The 14,956-nt window shown below is 34.8% G+C and overlaps 1 protein-coding gene across 7 annotated transcripts in view; it reads left to right on the forward strand.

The window, feature by feature from the left end:
- ATF7IP (activating transcription factor 7 interacting protein) overlaps positions 1-14,956 on the forward strand; it is a 115,090-nt gene that overhangs the window by 47,639 nt on the left and 52,495 nt on the right. For all 7 annotated transcript variants that reach the window (XR_011464280.1, XR_011464281.1, XM_070371123.1 and 4 more), the window contains one exon: positions 5,663-7,149. Coding sequence is in view for 5 of the 7 variants with exons in the window: in XM_070371123.1 (XP_070227224.1) it covers positions 5,670-7,149 (1,480 nt within the window). In the remaining 2 variants the exon portion in view is untranslated. The remainder of the gene's footprint in view (positions 1-5,662; positions 7,150-14,956) is intronic.

Here is a 14,956-nt window from a genome sequence, read left to right on the forward strand (position 1 = left end):
TAGTGAATTTGAGAAAAAATATTCTGATAACAGATTTCCTATTTTTATTTTATAATTTTATTTTTAAAGGACTAGAATGATATCATGTAGAAAAAATTTCCCTTCAATTTACATGAATATTTATTATGTAGTATATATATTTGCTTATTTCTTCAAAAAGGGAGAGCTCATAACCTTTTTGTAACCTGCTGCCAAAGGCAGTTAAGGTGAAAAGAATATAGTAATTGTACTTAAAACACTTAATACAGGTTATTAAGAATCACATTTTAATTTCATTAAATGAATCAAACTAAGTCAGTTCAGTGCAGTAGACAGCAAAACACTTTATAATGCTATCCATAGTTAACCTTTGGGTCCAGAATACAATTAACTTTTGGAATTGGAAATCTATAACGATAAGGATAGATGGGTATGAAAATAATCTTGTTAGTTATTTGGATTTAAGATTTTGCTGGATTTTTAGTATAAATGTTTTATATACGTTAAAGACTATGGAATTTTAAAAAGAAATTTACAGTTGAATCTCGCAGATTCTAACCCATTGTGTAGAGATGTATGTTCTTGTTATGTATTGTCCATATTTGACTCATTCCCCAGGTAGGGCATGGATTTATATTTCTGGAAATATTCTTTAAATGAAGATAAATAAGATTTACACCTTTTATTCTATTTTATTTATGTGGTATATTTTGTGTACGTTATAGGTTTAGAATTTTATGCAATCATGTTCTAGGTTACTTTTATCAGACAAAGAACCTCACTGAAGTGTTGTGAATCCAGGTTTTAACTATGTTTTTCTGACCTTATTGTCTGTCTCCTGTTGCTGGGCAGGAATCAGAATGCTGGCTGCTGATTGGCTGAGTTTGTGAGCAGCTCTTGAACAGCCACTTAAATTCTTGAGCTTTTTGAGCAGGCAGATTGTAGGCTAAGACATTACAGCTTTTGGTAATACTTCTCTTTGTTGTTTCATAGCTATAATCTCTTTGCTAGAAAGAAGAGTGTGAAAGGAATGGGTGGAGGGGGATGAAGCAGAGAAAAAAATAATGGTTTCACTTAAAGAAGAGGCTTATTGGGCTTTCCTTAAAAATAATTTACCCAAAATTTGAAAAAAAAAACAAAAAAACCCCAAGCCATAGAGACTTATTTGCAGGTAACATACCCTTCTTGGTTATTTAAATATAAATTCCTTTAGTAAAGGTGAAATTCTTGTTAATGCTGTAGAAAAAGATTTTTTTTTTTTAAGTGGTGATATTTCCCCACAGTTCTTGAATCTAAACATTAAAGTAAGGACTTAAAACATGTTTTTCTTATTATCTTCCTTATGAAAAATGTTTTCAGGAGAAAGTAGTTCATTACATTTTACATATTTGCTTCTAGATATGGCAGACACTTTCTGCTGTAAAATATAAGTGCTTTTCCTATGAAAATAAATTGCAGTCCTGTGAGAGTTTCATGACTGTAGTGTTGCCACCTAAAAAAGTAGTATTTCTTTTGTAGTATAGTTTTGTGAATGATATGTCAGTTCCAGATGACGATATTTAAAATGATCTTTAGAAATGTTTTGTTCCAGTCATATAGTAATGGAGACTTGTTTGCAGGTAACACACCCTTCTCTGCTGTGTCTTTCTTAAATATACATTATTTATGCAAAATAGATTTAAAAAAACTTACTGCTGATTGGTTTGCATAGATATGGCTGAACTAGTTTGAACTGGTTGTTCATGCTTCTTCCTTCTTGCTTTGTTATTTATTATATTTACTTAGAACCCTTAAAAGATCCTGTAAATGGCTGTAGTGTGCGCCCTTGTGGGTATAGATGGTAGTTATTCTGTAATTCTTTGTATAGGCTTTTATTTTACTGTATTGATGGCAATTTTGTTGATAAAACCAGCTTGCTTTGATAACATTTATTTTTATTAAATGTTACTTGGTGGCAGTTAACATTGAACATGATGTGTACATGGTAGACTTTCTAATTCATATACAAACTACCAAAAATATTTAAGAGAAACTTGTTTCAGATTCTGTATGCCTAAAAACATCCTGAATGTACATAGACAATTACAATAACATTTGTTGAGTGCTAACTGCCTTCCAAACACTTAATGTATAGAATCTCATAATCATTAGTGCAACCTCTGTGTCAGGTACTGATATTCCCTTTTTAAGGTGGCTGATATTAAACATTGAAATGCTAGGTAACTTGCCCTGTGTCACACAGTAAGTACATAAGAGTTAGAACTAAAGCACATGTTTCTGTTGGCAGAATTCATGTTCTTACTGGAATTACTAAAAATTATGAAAATATGCTTTTTTAAAAAGAGGAATGTTTGTTTTTAATGCATCTGGCAACAGCGACCAGTTATGTATATAACGGCTGAGAAATGTGGCTTTTACAATGTCAAAATCCAGAAGAACTGCAGTTCAGTATTTGAAAATATTTAAAGGGTAACCACACTCCTAGTACTATAAATTTAATCATTTTTATGTTTGGAGTCAGCAAGGAAAATGTCTACAAAACTTGCATTGTATCTTCTTTGCAGAACATTTTTCAGTAAGTGAGTTTAAAATGGATTGTAGGTGGGGAAAATTTTGAAGTTTAAATTGTAGCTGCATTTAATAATCCTTAAAAATAGTGCTATGATAATTTTGCTTTGACGTTTCTTCTCATTTTAAGGTAGTTTTTATAAATAGTTTTACTCAGCTATATAACTTAAAAACCTAGGAGACTAAGAAATATAAGTAGTTGGCCTACGGTAATAGTATGAATGCAGATTTTGTACTGCAATCTAGAAGTGCTGTGACAAAATGGTTGATTCTCAAGCTTTACTGGCCTCCAGCAAATAGGCTGGGCCATAGTTTTGTGCCTTTCAGCTAGAGGAACGATGGAATATCAGGAACATACCTGTAATTGAAAAGTTGGGTTTATTATTTGTTGCAGTGAGAGAGAATGCTCACCTTGGGGGAAACTGAGGTGTATCAGTAGGAGGATATTAGAAAAAAACCTGGTAAAGGGTTTACTTATAGTATAGGTTGGGTTTTGCTGGAAGGGTTTGAGGCAGGAGAGCCTTACTCTGGATTAGGTACTATCAGAAAGTGATGGAGGGGAGGAGCAATTCTGTGCTCAGTAACTATCTCAGTAACTGTTACCTATAAGAAAGACAAACTACAGTGAGGGTAAAACCACAAGTGATCAAAAAAAAAGTGTAACCATCACTTGTTTAGTCAAAGGGGAAGATATTTAGTAATTTATGTGTTGCTGGGTTGCACAGTGACCTTGCCTAATTTAAATGCTGAGGTTGTTAAGTCCAACATGGCTTAGCTATAAGCATCAGATCAATTTATAATAACACTGAGCTTTGAACCTTAAATTCCTAGATTTCAGAGCTGCTTTTTTCCCTTCTCCAAGCAAGTATATCCTAGCATCATTCATACTGGTAATGGTGATACTAAGTGAATATCCATTTAAAAGCAATATTCATGATTCCTGTATATCTTAGTCCTTAAAAGGATGTTTGTTTTATTCCACTGTAGAGTGGCAACATTGTCTTTTTCTAGGACCAAATGTGAACTGGCCAGATGTTAACACACACAGAAACACTGATAGAGAATATCCTTATCTTAGTTCTGATCTATTTTACCATTTAGTATGATATTTGCAATTTTCTTTTATAGATAACCTGTATTAGATTTTAGTTGTTTACTTCTATTAGATTTCTGAGAGCTTAATTATGACTCAGTTTTGAATTTTGTAGAATGAATATTCTGTGTTGAGATAATCTGTTGTTTATTTTTACCTTCTGTTTATATGGTAAATCACATTGCTTGAAAAAGAAAAATTTTTTTTCTTAAATAACAGAAATGTATTGTCTTACATTTCTGGCAGTTAGAAGTCTGAAATTAAGGTGCTGAGGGGGCCATGCCCTTACTGATGAAGCTAAGGAAGGATCTGTTCCATATTTCTCTCCTAGCTATGGCTTGTGACTAACTCCAGTTACCACACAGTGTTCTCACATGTATGTGTCTGTGTCCAGATTTTTCCCTTTTAATAAGTGCACTCATCATATGGAATTAGGACCCACCCTAATGACCTTATTTTAACTTTTATTATCTCTGCAAAGACCCCTATTCAAATAAGGTTACAATTTGAGAAATTATGTCTTAGGGTGTTTATTTTTTTCAAGTGGACATCTTTGTTAGGCCTAAAATCTGCAATGCTTAGTGACTTATAAATCTACACTGCCTCATTTTTTTATTAATGAAATTGACTTTATGTATATGTATTTTAAAGAGCCTATTCACATAGTTGTGTGTTACTACCTTTTAAAGAAATATACTTTTAAATAACTCACAGATGAAAGAAGAAATCACATTGGAAACTAGAAAATATTTTAATAGAACAGTGAAAAATATGACACATTAAAATGTGAGATGCAGCTAAAGCAGCGCTTAGAGGGAAATTTATAGCTTTACATGAATACATTACAAAAAAGAGGAAAGATTAAATTTAATGTGTAATATTTAGCATGTTGTGGAACTGCCAGACTATTTTCCAAAGCAGCTGTACCATTTTACAATCCCATTGCCATTGTATGAGAGTTTCAATTTGCTCACATTTTTACCAACACTCATTATTTCTTTTGATAATAGCCATCCTGGTGTGTGTGAGATGTTACCTCATTTTGGTTTTGATTTGTATTTCTCTGATGACTAAATGATGTGAGGCATCTGTTTATATTCATTGCTTATTGTCTTTTTTTGTATCTTTCAGAGAAATGTCTGTTCAAGTTTGTTGCCTATTTTTAAGTTGTTTTTTTTGTTGTTGTTATTTTTCAATTGCAATAGTATTTTACATCCAGATGTAAATCTCTTATCAGATATATTATTTGCAAATATATGATTTGCAAATACAGTTGACCCTTGAAAAATGGAGGGACTAGGGGTGCCGAACCCCTGCACAGTTGAAGATCCTCATGTAACTTAATAGTTAGCCCTTTGTACCTGCAGATTCAACCAACAGTGGGTCAGGTAGTAGTATAGTATGTATTTATCAAAAAAAATTCCAAGTTTTAAGAGGACCCCTAAAGTTCAAACCACATTCAAGGATCAACTGTATTTTCTTCTATTGTGAGTTGTCTTTTCACTTTCTAGGTAATAATCTGTTACATTATGTTAACAGTTATTTAGATATTTCTGGTTACAAATGTAATATTTCTTTATGTTCCTTAATTCTCCTTTCTTTTTTCCCCTACCTCTATACCTCTCCCCCATTCCTCTCTGCTTTCATTCTCTTATTATTCCTATGACAACTACTTTTTTACTTCATGTACTTTTTTAACGCTCTCTCCTCCATACTCTGAATCCATTAGCTTACTGAGAATGAAAACTACTTTCCCCCTAACATTGCCTAGTAATTAATTTCTTATGAACTGTACCTATTATCAGTTTTATGTCATATAAATTCAATAAATATAAAAATTAATACACAGCATTATATGTGTTATGCTTTAAATAAATTAGCATAAATAATTATGCTTTCTGTAATTACTTTAAAATTACATAAAGTGGTGCTTGCTTCTAAGATCAATTTGCAATAAGTCTATAATTAGGTGGCTTTGGTTTCAATTGTTAAACTCTTTCTTTTTCTTTCTTTTTTTTAAAGATTCAAAATGGATAGTATAGAAGAACCTCAAAAAAAAGTCTTTAAGGCTCGAAAAACAATGAGAGTGAGTGATCGTCAGCAACTTGAAGCAGTGTACAAGGTCAAGGAAGAACTATTGAAAACTGATGTCAAGCTGTTAAATGGCAACCATGAAAATGGAGATTTGGACCCAACCTCACCTTTGGAAAATATGGACTATCTTAATGACAAGGAAGAGGTGAATGGCATTGAGAATGTTTGTTTTGACCCTGAAAAAAGTAAAGCAGAATGGAAAGAAACACCCTGTACCTTAAATGTTCATGTAAAAAGCAAGCAGGATGATGACTTAAAGTGTGAACCTTTGTCTGCAAATAATATAAGTCCAGATCTAGCCTCTAAATTGACTGCTGAACCATCTTCTGGTGATCCAGCTTCTGATCTGGCTACTGGAGGTCTGGGGTCTGGAGATCCTGTCTCTGGAGACCTGGCCTCTGAAACATTAACCTCTGGTGATCCTGCTTCTGATGACCCTGTCTCTGGTGATCTTGCCTCTGGTGAAACAGTCTCCAGTGAACTGGTCTCCAGTGAGCCAGTTTCTAATGAACTGGTCACCAGTGAACCAGTCCCTGGTGAGTCAGTCTCCAGTGAACCAGTCTCCAGTGATTCAGCATGTGATGATCCGGCCTCTGGTGATCTTGCCTCTGAATCACTGGCCTCTGATGATCCAGGCTCTGGTGATCTGCCTTCTAGTGATCCAGCTTTTGGTGATTCAGCCTCTGGTAATCCAGCCTCTGATGAACCAACTTCTGAGACAGCCTTTGACCCCACCTTTGACCCAAGTTCGGTACCAGCCTGTGAACCAGTTCCTGAAACTGATAGTACAGAGCCCAGTAGCAATAAAGGTGATGATTTTCTTCAACAAAATAGAGACGATGAAAAGTTAGATAAAATTTTCTCATTTGATGAGAAAAATAAAGCTGATAGTAATAGTGATGCTGATGCAGAAGCTCTCGAAACAGATGATACAATTATTTGTTCAGATCTGTCTCCTGAAAAGAAGTTAGAAGAAGATGCAATCACAGAATCTGCTCTTGGAGAGGAGGCTATATCTAGCAGTGTGGAGATTGACCACAGTGAAAAGAATGAAGAAGAAAATTCTGCAGACCTTATAGAAACCATTAGTGAAGATGTTATAAAAGATGACAAAAATGAGAATATCCTAGAAAATACAGATTCTATGGAGACAGATGAAATCATTCCTATTTTGGAAAAGCTTGCACCTGCTGAAGATGAACTCACTTGCTTTTCTAAAGCTTCTCTCCTTCCAATTGATGAGTCAAATCCAGATTTGGAAGAAAAGATGGAAGGTTCTTTTGGTTCACCGTCTAAACAAGAAAGTAGTGAGAGCTTGCCAAAAGAAGCCTTCTTGGTCCTCTCTGATGAAGAGGATATCTCGGGTGAAAAGGATGAGTCTGAAGTTATATCACAAAATGAGACATGTTCTCCAGGTTAGCATATTATTTAAATTTTAAAGATTTTGATTATCTTTAATAAACAGCTTAGTTAAACATTCTCATAAAGTTTTAAGTTTCTTTTAGTTACAGAGGAAGTTGAGAATGATGATGACTGGAATACTCTCTTCGGAGAAGGCAATGGCACCCCACTCCAGTACTCTTGCTTGGAAAATCCCATGGCCAGAGGAGCCTGGTAGGCTGCAGTCCATGGGGTCGCTAAGAGTCGGACACCACTGAGCGACTTCACTTTCACTTTTCACTTTCATGCATTGGAGAAGGAAATGGCAACCCACTCCAGTGTTCTTGCCTGGAGAATCCCAGGGACGGGGGAGCCTGGTGGGCTGCTGACGTCTATGGGGTCGCACAGAGTTGGACACGACTGAAGCGACTTAGCAGCAGCAGCAGCAGAATACTCTAACTTGACAGGTTCCTAACTTCACAGAATTCAGAATTAACAAAGATGCATTCTGAGAGCAGCATTATGTAAAGTGCTGAGAAGGGAGATAAAAAACGTAGAAAATATTACACTTGCCCGTAAGAAGCTTGTAGACTGGAAATAGAGATAAGATGGACCAATATAACACTGTAATATAACAATTTCCAGTACATAATCAAAATTCTAAAAGTTGTTCTTGCTATCATTTACCAACTGAATAACCTTGAATCTATTATAAAGGCCTACTATTTAATTTATTTTCTTCAAGTGTGACAAATTCCATTTTACAATTTTCCAATTGAAATCTGATTTTTTTTAATATTCTTTGTCCAGGGAATGATACCATCATTGCTGGAATTCAGAAACCTGGAGGCCTAATTATATGTTTGATAAAGACTATCCATTTGCTTCCTAAACATTCTAGATTCTACCTAATGTTTGATTCATTTTCTAAATGATCTCTTAATAACTTACATCTCTATTATTTGATTATGTTCCTCTCTTTGGTTAGATCCCTATTACTTTTAGGATTATTTCAGACTCCTTATATAAAAACTGTATAAACTTCATGATTTGGTCAATGCTTGTCTTTCCCATCTCTTTTGTTATTGCTAGAGAAAAAGGGAGAATGAGAAAATCCTACTTTGGTTTCATGGTCAAACTCAAGCATCATTCCCATGTGAAACTTTCTCAGTTACTTTCACACTGGCATGAGTACTTTTATGGTTCCTTTGTGTCACATTCTCTTAGCCTTAGAGCCCTGTGAGTGGAGTGACCTTGTAATAAGAAGCATAGCATTTGGTTTTAGTTTGTTTGAAGAAAAAAAAAAAAAAAGACACAGGATTCCCCCACCCCACTCCAATATATCAAACCTACATTTCTTTTGGAAATAGAAACTTTCCCCTTATTAAAGATGACTTCATTTCCAAAGAGCATTCATTCATTTATTAAACCTGTGTATATAGAAAGGCCAGGTTCTTCTTGGCTTGGGGATTTAAAGGTAAAATTTATTACTTGCCCTGAGGATTCTGACAAGAATTAAACCACAGGCCATTAAATACAAGGTTGTGAATACAGTAATAATGTTAAATTGGTAGGCTGGGAGTTTAGAGGAGAGTAACTTTATGAGATACAGATGTATTCAGGGAAGCACTTTCCTTTCACTATCTGTGTAACGTAGAGTTTTAATGAAGATAATCCCTCTTAATGGCAACTGCATCCTACTTGCTCAGGTCAAAGATCTTGGAATGATTCTTTTTTTGTTTGGTTCATGTTCCATATCCAGTCTGTCAGGAAATCCTGTTGTTGCTGCCTGCACAATAGATGTAGAATGTAGTGTCTTCTCGTCATCTTCACTGCTATCACTTCTGCTCTGAGCCATCATAATCAGGTCAAAATAATACTTGGGTCACAGTTAGTGCTCAGTAAATGTTTGTGGAATTAAGTAATTTGTAATATAAGAAATATAAGAATATTTTAAGTAATATAAAGAAAAGTGTGTCATGGAGGACCTTGCATATAATGCCAGAACATACTAGCACTGGGGAACCATTGAATGAGTTCAAGGAGAGGAGAATAACATGATCAAATTTACATTTTAGAAAGATAATAAGTAACAGTGTTTAGGGTGAACTTCACTTATTTCTCAGTAAGTATAGAGAGAGTAGTATTAAAAATATCTTTTGGTAGTGAATATAAGAAAGTTAGAGCAAATTGAAGCTTTAATGGGTTTATATGTTTTACCTTTATTCCAGAATCTAGGCTGTTGGAGACTATTCCTCCCACACAGTGCTGTTAAATGCAGCAAGATGAATATTCAGCTACCCCTATTGCATACTTTGAAAATTCAGAGTTGGGTTTATTTTTGGTTACTTACTTTTAGACTTTTATTTGGTTGTATGCTGTTAACAGAGTAAGTTTAGTAATAGATTTAATTTCTTAGCTGGTAACTGAACTTTTATTTTCTGTCCCCGGATCCAAAGGAAATTTTGTTATTGTAGATTAAAGTATAGTTTCTTATCTGTTCTTTGTTCTTTTTATATGGTGGTAGAATCTGTTTCATGTCATATTTGTTGCTGTTCATCTGTCAAGGTATTACTTTCTTCAGATTCCTTATTCTTGACTAATTTTTAGTATTTTCAGAACACAGAATTATAAATCTGGCTTTTCCCTCTAAGTACTAATGCTTATGGCTGTACTAGTAGGAAAACATAAAACTTTTTATTTCAGACACTTCTTTAGCAAATTTGTTTTAAATGTAGCAGTTATGATATGTATTAGCATCAATAAAAAATAATGAATGATATCAGAAAGCAAATAGAAAAGCTATTTCAGATTTACAAAGATAGAAAAATCTAAAACGATTGCAGCTATTCCTACTGTATAATAACTGATACTCACTAAATGTTTAAAATCATAGTCTGTGTAAAAAGGCTAGGAAAAGAAAGGTTTCTCTGTGGGAACATTGCAGCAACACTAGAGGAGGTGTACACATCAGTTATACCTTTCATGTATTTTCCTACTATACTCTCCTCTAGCTACTGTTCCATCTTTCCTGTCTTCAGTGGCACTCTTCAAGTTACATTAACAAAGCTAGCATAGTTTCATCTCTTCCTATTACTCTCTAACTTAGTTGAATTGTGATTTCCACGTCGCAGAGTTGGACACGACTGAAGTGACTTAGCAGCAGCAGCCTCCTACTTAATTGTTCTCAGAGGAGTGACATTGATGGTCCTGTTGTTAAATCCAGGGGCATCCTTCTTTTAATTTTATTCTCATACTTAAATGATCTCTTAATAACAGTCCCTCTCTCTTGAGATTCTCCTTAGCTTTCAAGCTACTGTATTCTCAAATTTTCCTTCCATTTTTGCCTTTGTCATTCTGTTTCTTATGGAGAAATGAAAGGGAGAGCTCTTCTGACTACTTGGCTTTTTAAAATTCTTTAAACATTGTTATTTCTTAATATTTTTGAGGAGAATAATCTGTTTGAGAGTAAATAAGACTTTATACTAAGTTCTGACATAATTTCCTTCCAGATATTATTTCAGATTTTAAAAATATCTGATTGATTTGTTTTTCCCTTTTTACTGAATCCTTAAGATAAATTCAGTTTGGTTCAGATACTCAGTCATGTCCGACTCTTTGTAACCCCATGCACTGCAGCACGCCAGGCTTCCCTGTCTACCACCAACTCCCGGAGCTTACTCAAACTCATGTCCATTGAGTCAGTGATGCCATCCACCATCTCATCTTCAGTTAATTTATTTATAAGATAAATTAAGTGATCATAAATGCTAATCAGGATAATTGCATGGGAATAGAATTTAAGATTTCTAATTTTGCTTTAGGGAAAGTAATAGAATTGCCATGGTTTAGACAATTAAAATTATTAATAATTTGTTTTCACTGTTTACTGTGTTCAGCTAAAATTCTTTATTATCTCAGCCCACTAATATTCAACTGTCTTAACCTATTTGGATTTTCTTTATGGAACCTCGTATTCCTATACATTGGTGTGGAAGTTGCAGATTTTTTTTATCAAGAAGTTGAGGAAGATCAAAGATAAAACCAGTTTTGGAAAGGGAAATGTGAGAGGAAGGTCAGATTCAGATGGCTGTTGTTGCCCATGTTAGATATATATCTGGATTTTAGGGCAGAGGCTTGGACTGTCTAGGAATAATTAGGAGTAGATACATTACCATATGGCTGGAGTAGGAAATGGCAACCCACTCCAGTATTCTTGATTGGAAAATTTCATGGACAGAGGAGCATGGCAGACTACACTTCTTGAGTTCTCAGAGATTTGGACATGACCAAGCATGCACACATAGATAATGTCTATATGACCATATAGACATAAGTGAGTGAGAGGAGGTCCAAGAACTGAGCTCTTTGTAGTCCAGTGATTAGAGATTGAGGAGATGAGGAAGAACCAGCAAAGAGTACCAAGAATGAGCTTCCGTTAGAAAGAAAATTAGGAGATTTTGTTGTCTTAGAAAGTCAAGTAAAGAATGTTCTGAGAAGGAAGGAAGAACTAGCTCTATTTATGTATCAAATGCTGCTATTTGTTCAGTTAAGGTGGAAGAGAAATATTTAATGACCTGGAGGTCATTTGTCACAAGGGGCAGCGTAGTTGAAAGCCTATTTGAAGTTGAATTTCAGAGAGAATGGGAGAATTGAAGATAATAAAATGTAACTTTGCCCCCCAATTTTGCTTTAAAAGGGAGCACAAAAACTTACTGTGGAAGATACATTATTTGGAAATTTGTATTAGTTAAACAAAGCCTTTAAAAATGTTCTGGAAAAGACATTTTACCAGTAATGCCACATTTTTCTGACATTTAATATGTCTTGTGAGGTTGACATTTACATTGGCTATTTATGTTCCTGCTGCTGATGCTGCTAAGTCGCTTCAGTCGTGCGACCCCATAGACGGTAGCCCACCAGGCTCCCCCGTCCCTGGGATTCTCCAGGCAAAAACACTGGAGTGAGTTGCCATTTCCTTCTCCAGTGCGTGAGAGTGAAAAATGAAAGTGAAGTCGCTCAGTCTTTGCGACTCCACGGACTGCAGCCATGCTCCTCCATCCATGCAGGCTCCTCCATCCATGGGATTTTCCAAGCAAGAGTACTGGAGTGGGGTGCCATTGCCTTCTCCTAGTATCTATAAATTGCTTGTTTTATCTTCTTTGCCTTTTTTTTTTTTGTGTGTGTGTGGATTATATTGTCTTTAGTTAGTCTGTAGGAACTTTTTGTTTTAAGTGTTTCTCATAGACATTAATCTAAGGCGGGGAATTGCAGACTATGACTTACAAGCCCTAACTGTTTTGGTCAATAAAGTTCTCTTGGAACATAGCCACATCTATTTGTTTATGTACTACATATTTTTTTATCAGTAGTTCCCATCATAAGCACAGAATCGAGCAGTTGTGTCAGAGACCATAGAGCCCACAAGATTGAAAATACTTATGTTTTGACCATTTACAGAAAATGTTTGTCAACTCTGACCCAGGGCAATGGTTTTGTCCATATTTTTTTGGAATAGAGTTCTATTCCATGTAATTCTGAAAATGGGGAAATAACCCCTGATGTAAATTCTGTCTTCTTATCCTCTACAACACAGTTTTTCTACTGTAATTTAGTGGAATTATATTAAAGGTAACTGTCATCAGAAAGATTTGTCTTAGCTCTCTCCCAAGGTTTTTAGGATCACCAAAATTACAAGGTTTGGTACCTGCTCTTAGGGAATTTACTGTCTCATCTGGTTGAAAGAATACCACAGATAGAAATGCATATGAAAGCATGCCAATATATGAGTCTGTACTCAAGATGGGAGGGATTACAGCAGAAACTGTGGATGAGGACAGCTTCTAAAAAACAAAAACAGTCTTAACCTAAGTATTTGGATAACTTTTAGGAATCCCAGAAACTACTTTAAGTTATATATAAACCTGTGTACATAGGCTTTTGATTATTATTCTGAGTTGATGCAAGTTCACTTAGATTCTGTATAGGCTTTGTGAGCAACAACAAAAAAAATTAAAGATAGGGCCTTACTCCTTTCTGTAGATTCTGTTAATACCATTTTTTTAATCCCAAATTCTTTATTAATAAAGTCAAACTCAAGCCTAAATTTTAATTCTCTTTGTCTATTTTTAAGTCCTAATAAGTGTTTTAAGTATTGAGAATATAGTCTCATCTTCTAAACAAATTTGGAAAAAGGGAATTGGATGATAAGAGGAGTTTTTTTAATAAAATGAAGGAATCGCAAGCTTAGCTTGACATCTCTCTTGGAGAAGAGGGAGAGTAACATACACATAAGACAGGCAGACCAAACCAGGCCAGTTTGCTCTGCTGTTTTCTGATCGATTGAAGTTACAAGACTAATTTTGTCCTTTGGTGGTATGATGGTTTGCTGAATTAAGACTATGTAAATCTTAATCTTAAGCAACCCAGTTACTCTGGAAACTAGAAAACTATGGGAGTCACCACCCTTAGTATTAAAGACAAGAAAACTTGGGAAAGTAAATACAGTAAATGCTTTGTAATGAGTGTGTAGTCTACAAAGGAGCAAAACAAACTTTGATTTCATTGAACTGAGGTTGAGGGATGAAATCTGAAAAACATTTCTCATGAGCATAGGGTGGTAAATAGGAAGTTAATTTTCTAATACTTTAAACTTTAAAATTTAAGTATAGTCTCAGTAATCTTTATATGTACTGTGTTAACATTCTTGTTTTTACTATTGTTGTGTTTTACAGATTTATTGTTTTAATATCTTAGTGTGAAAAATATTGTAATAGGAAACAAACAGTCGTGTTTGCCTGTTTTCTCCTAAAAATTCCCTTTTTTTTTTTTTTTAAAACCTCAGCTTCTACTTAGTATTCTTGCCTGGAGAATTCCATGGACAAAGGAGCCTGGTGGGCTATAGTCAGTTCATGCGATCACAAGTTGGGCACAACTGAGCAACTAACACACACACACACTACTCAGGGCTGTTGAAACTAAAATCCTGGTGTTTGAAGCAGAAATGCCTTATTGGAATCTTTATATAGTGCTATATGCACATCATTGCTTATTTAATTTTGGTTGCAGTATATGATGAAATATGGCATGTTTTATTGAAGCTAAAGGATATAAGGGAGAAAAATAGAACCCAAGTATATTAGTGATTAGTGATTAGTGATTAGAGAATCATTCTTCTCCCCTAAATGATTGAGTTAGTTGAGGAGCTATAAATTGATTGACCAAAGGCCATTTCTGGTGCCTGTGGAATTTTCTTTGTTATAACATTGCAGTTGTATAGATATCTTTATAAATATTTTTTGGTCACGTTCTTTAATTGTTAGCTTTTATATGCCTCTTGTGAAAATTACCTGTGCTACATTGCTTTAGTCATGTTCTATTCTTTGTGAAGCCAGCCAGGCTCTTCTGTCCATGGGATTCTCCAGGCAAGAATACTGGAGTGGGCTGCCATACTCCTCCAGGGGATCTTCCTGACCCAGGGATTAAACCTGCATCTCTTACTCTCCTCCATTGGCAGGCGAGTTCTTTACCACTGGTGCCACCTGGGAAGCCCGAAAATTACTTAACCTTTCCGAATGTTACTTTCCTTATCTACATGATGGCAAAAATACTGTTTATCGTGTAGGATTATTTGGAGAATAAGAAGTAATGTATGTCAAGCACCTAGCTAATTTAGTTGTTGGCACTGGTATTGAAGTAGCTAATACTTTTTAGTAAAACTTTTTTTTTATCTTTAGGATAAAAGATATCTTTAGGGTAGACTTTACCTATCCATAACCATTAAAATAGTGATTCAGCCTATCTGGTCAAAAATATTAGGTGTTTTGAGTTTGTCAGTAACTT

This window comes from Bos mutus, chromosome 5, assembly GCF_027580195.1.
Source record: "Bos mutus isolate GX-2022 chromosome 5, NWIPB_WYAK_1.1, whole genome shotgun sequence".
Classification (NCBI taxonomy): domain Eukaryota; kingdom Metazoa; phylum Chordata; class Mammalia; order Artiodactyla; family Bovidae; genus Bos; species Bos mutus.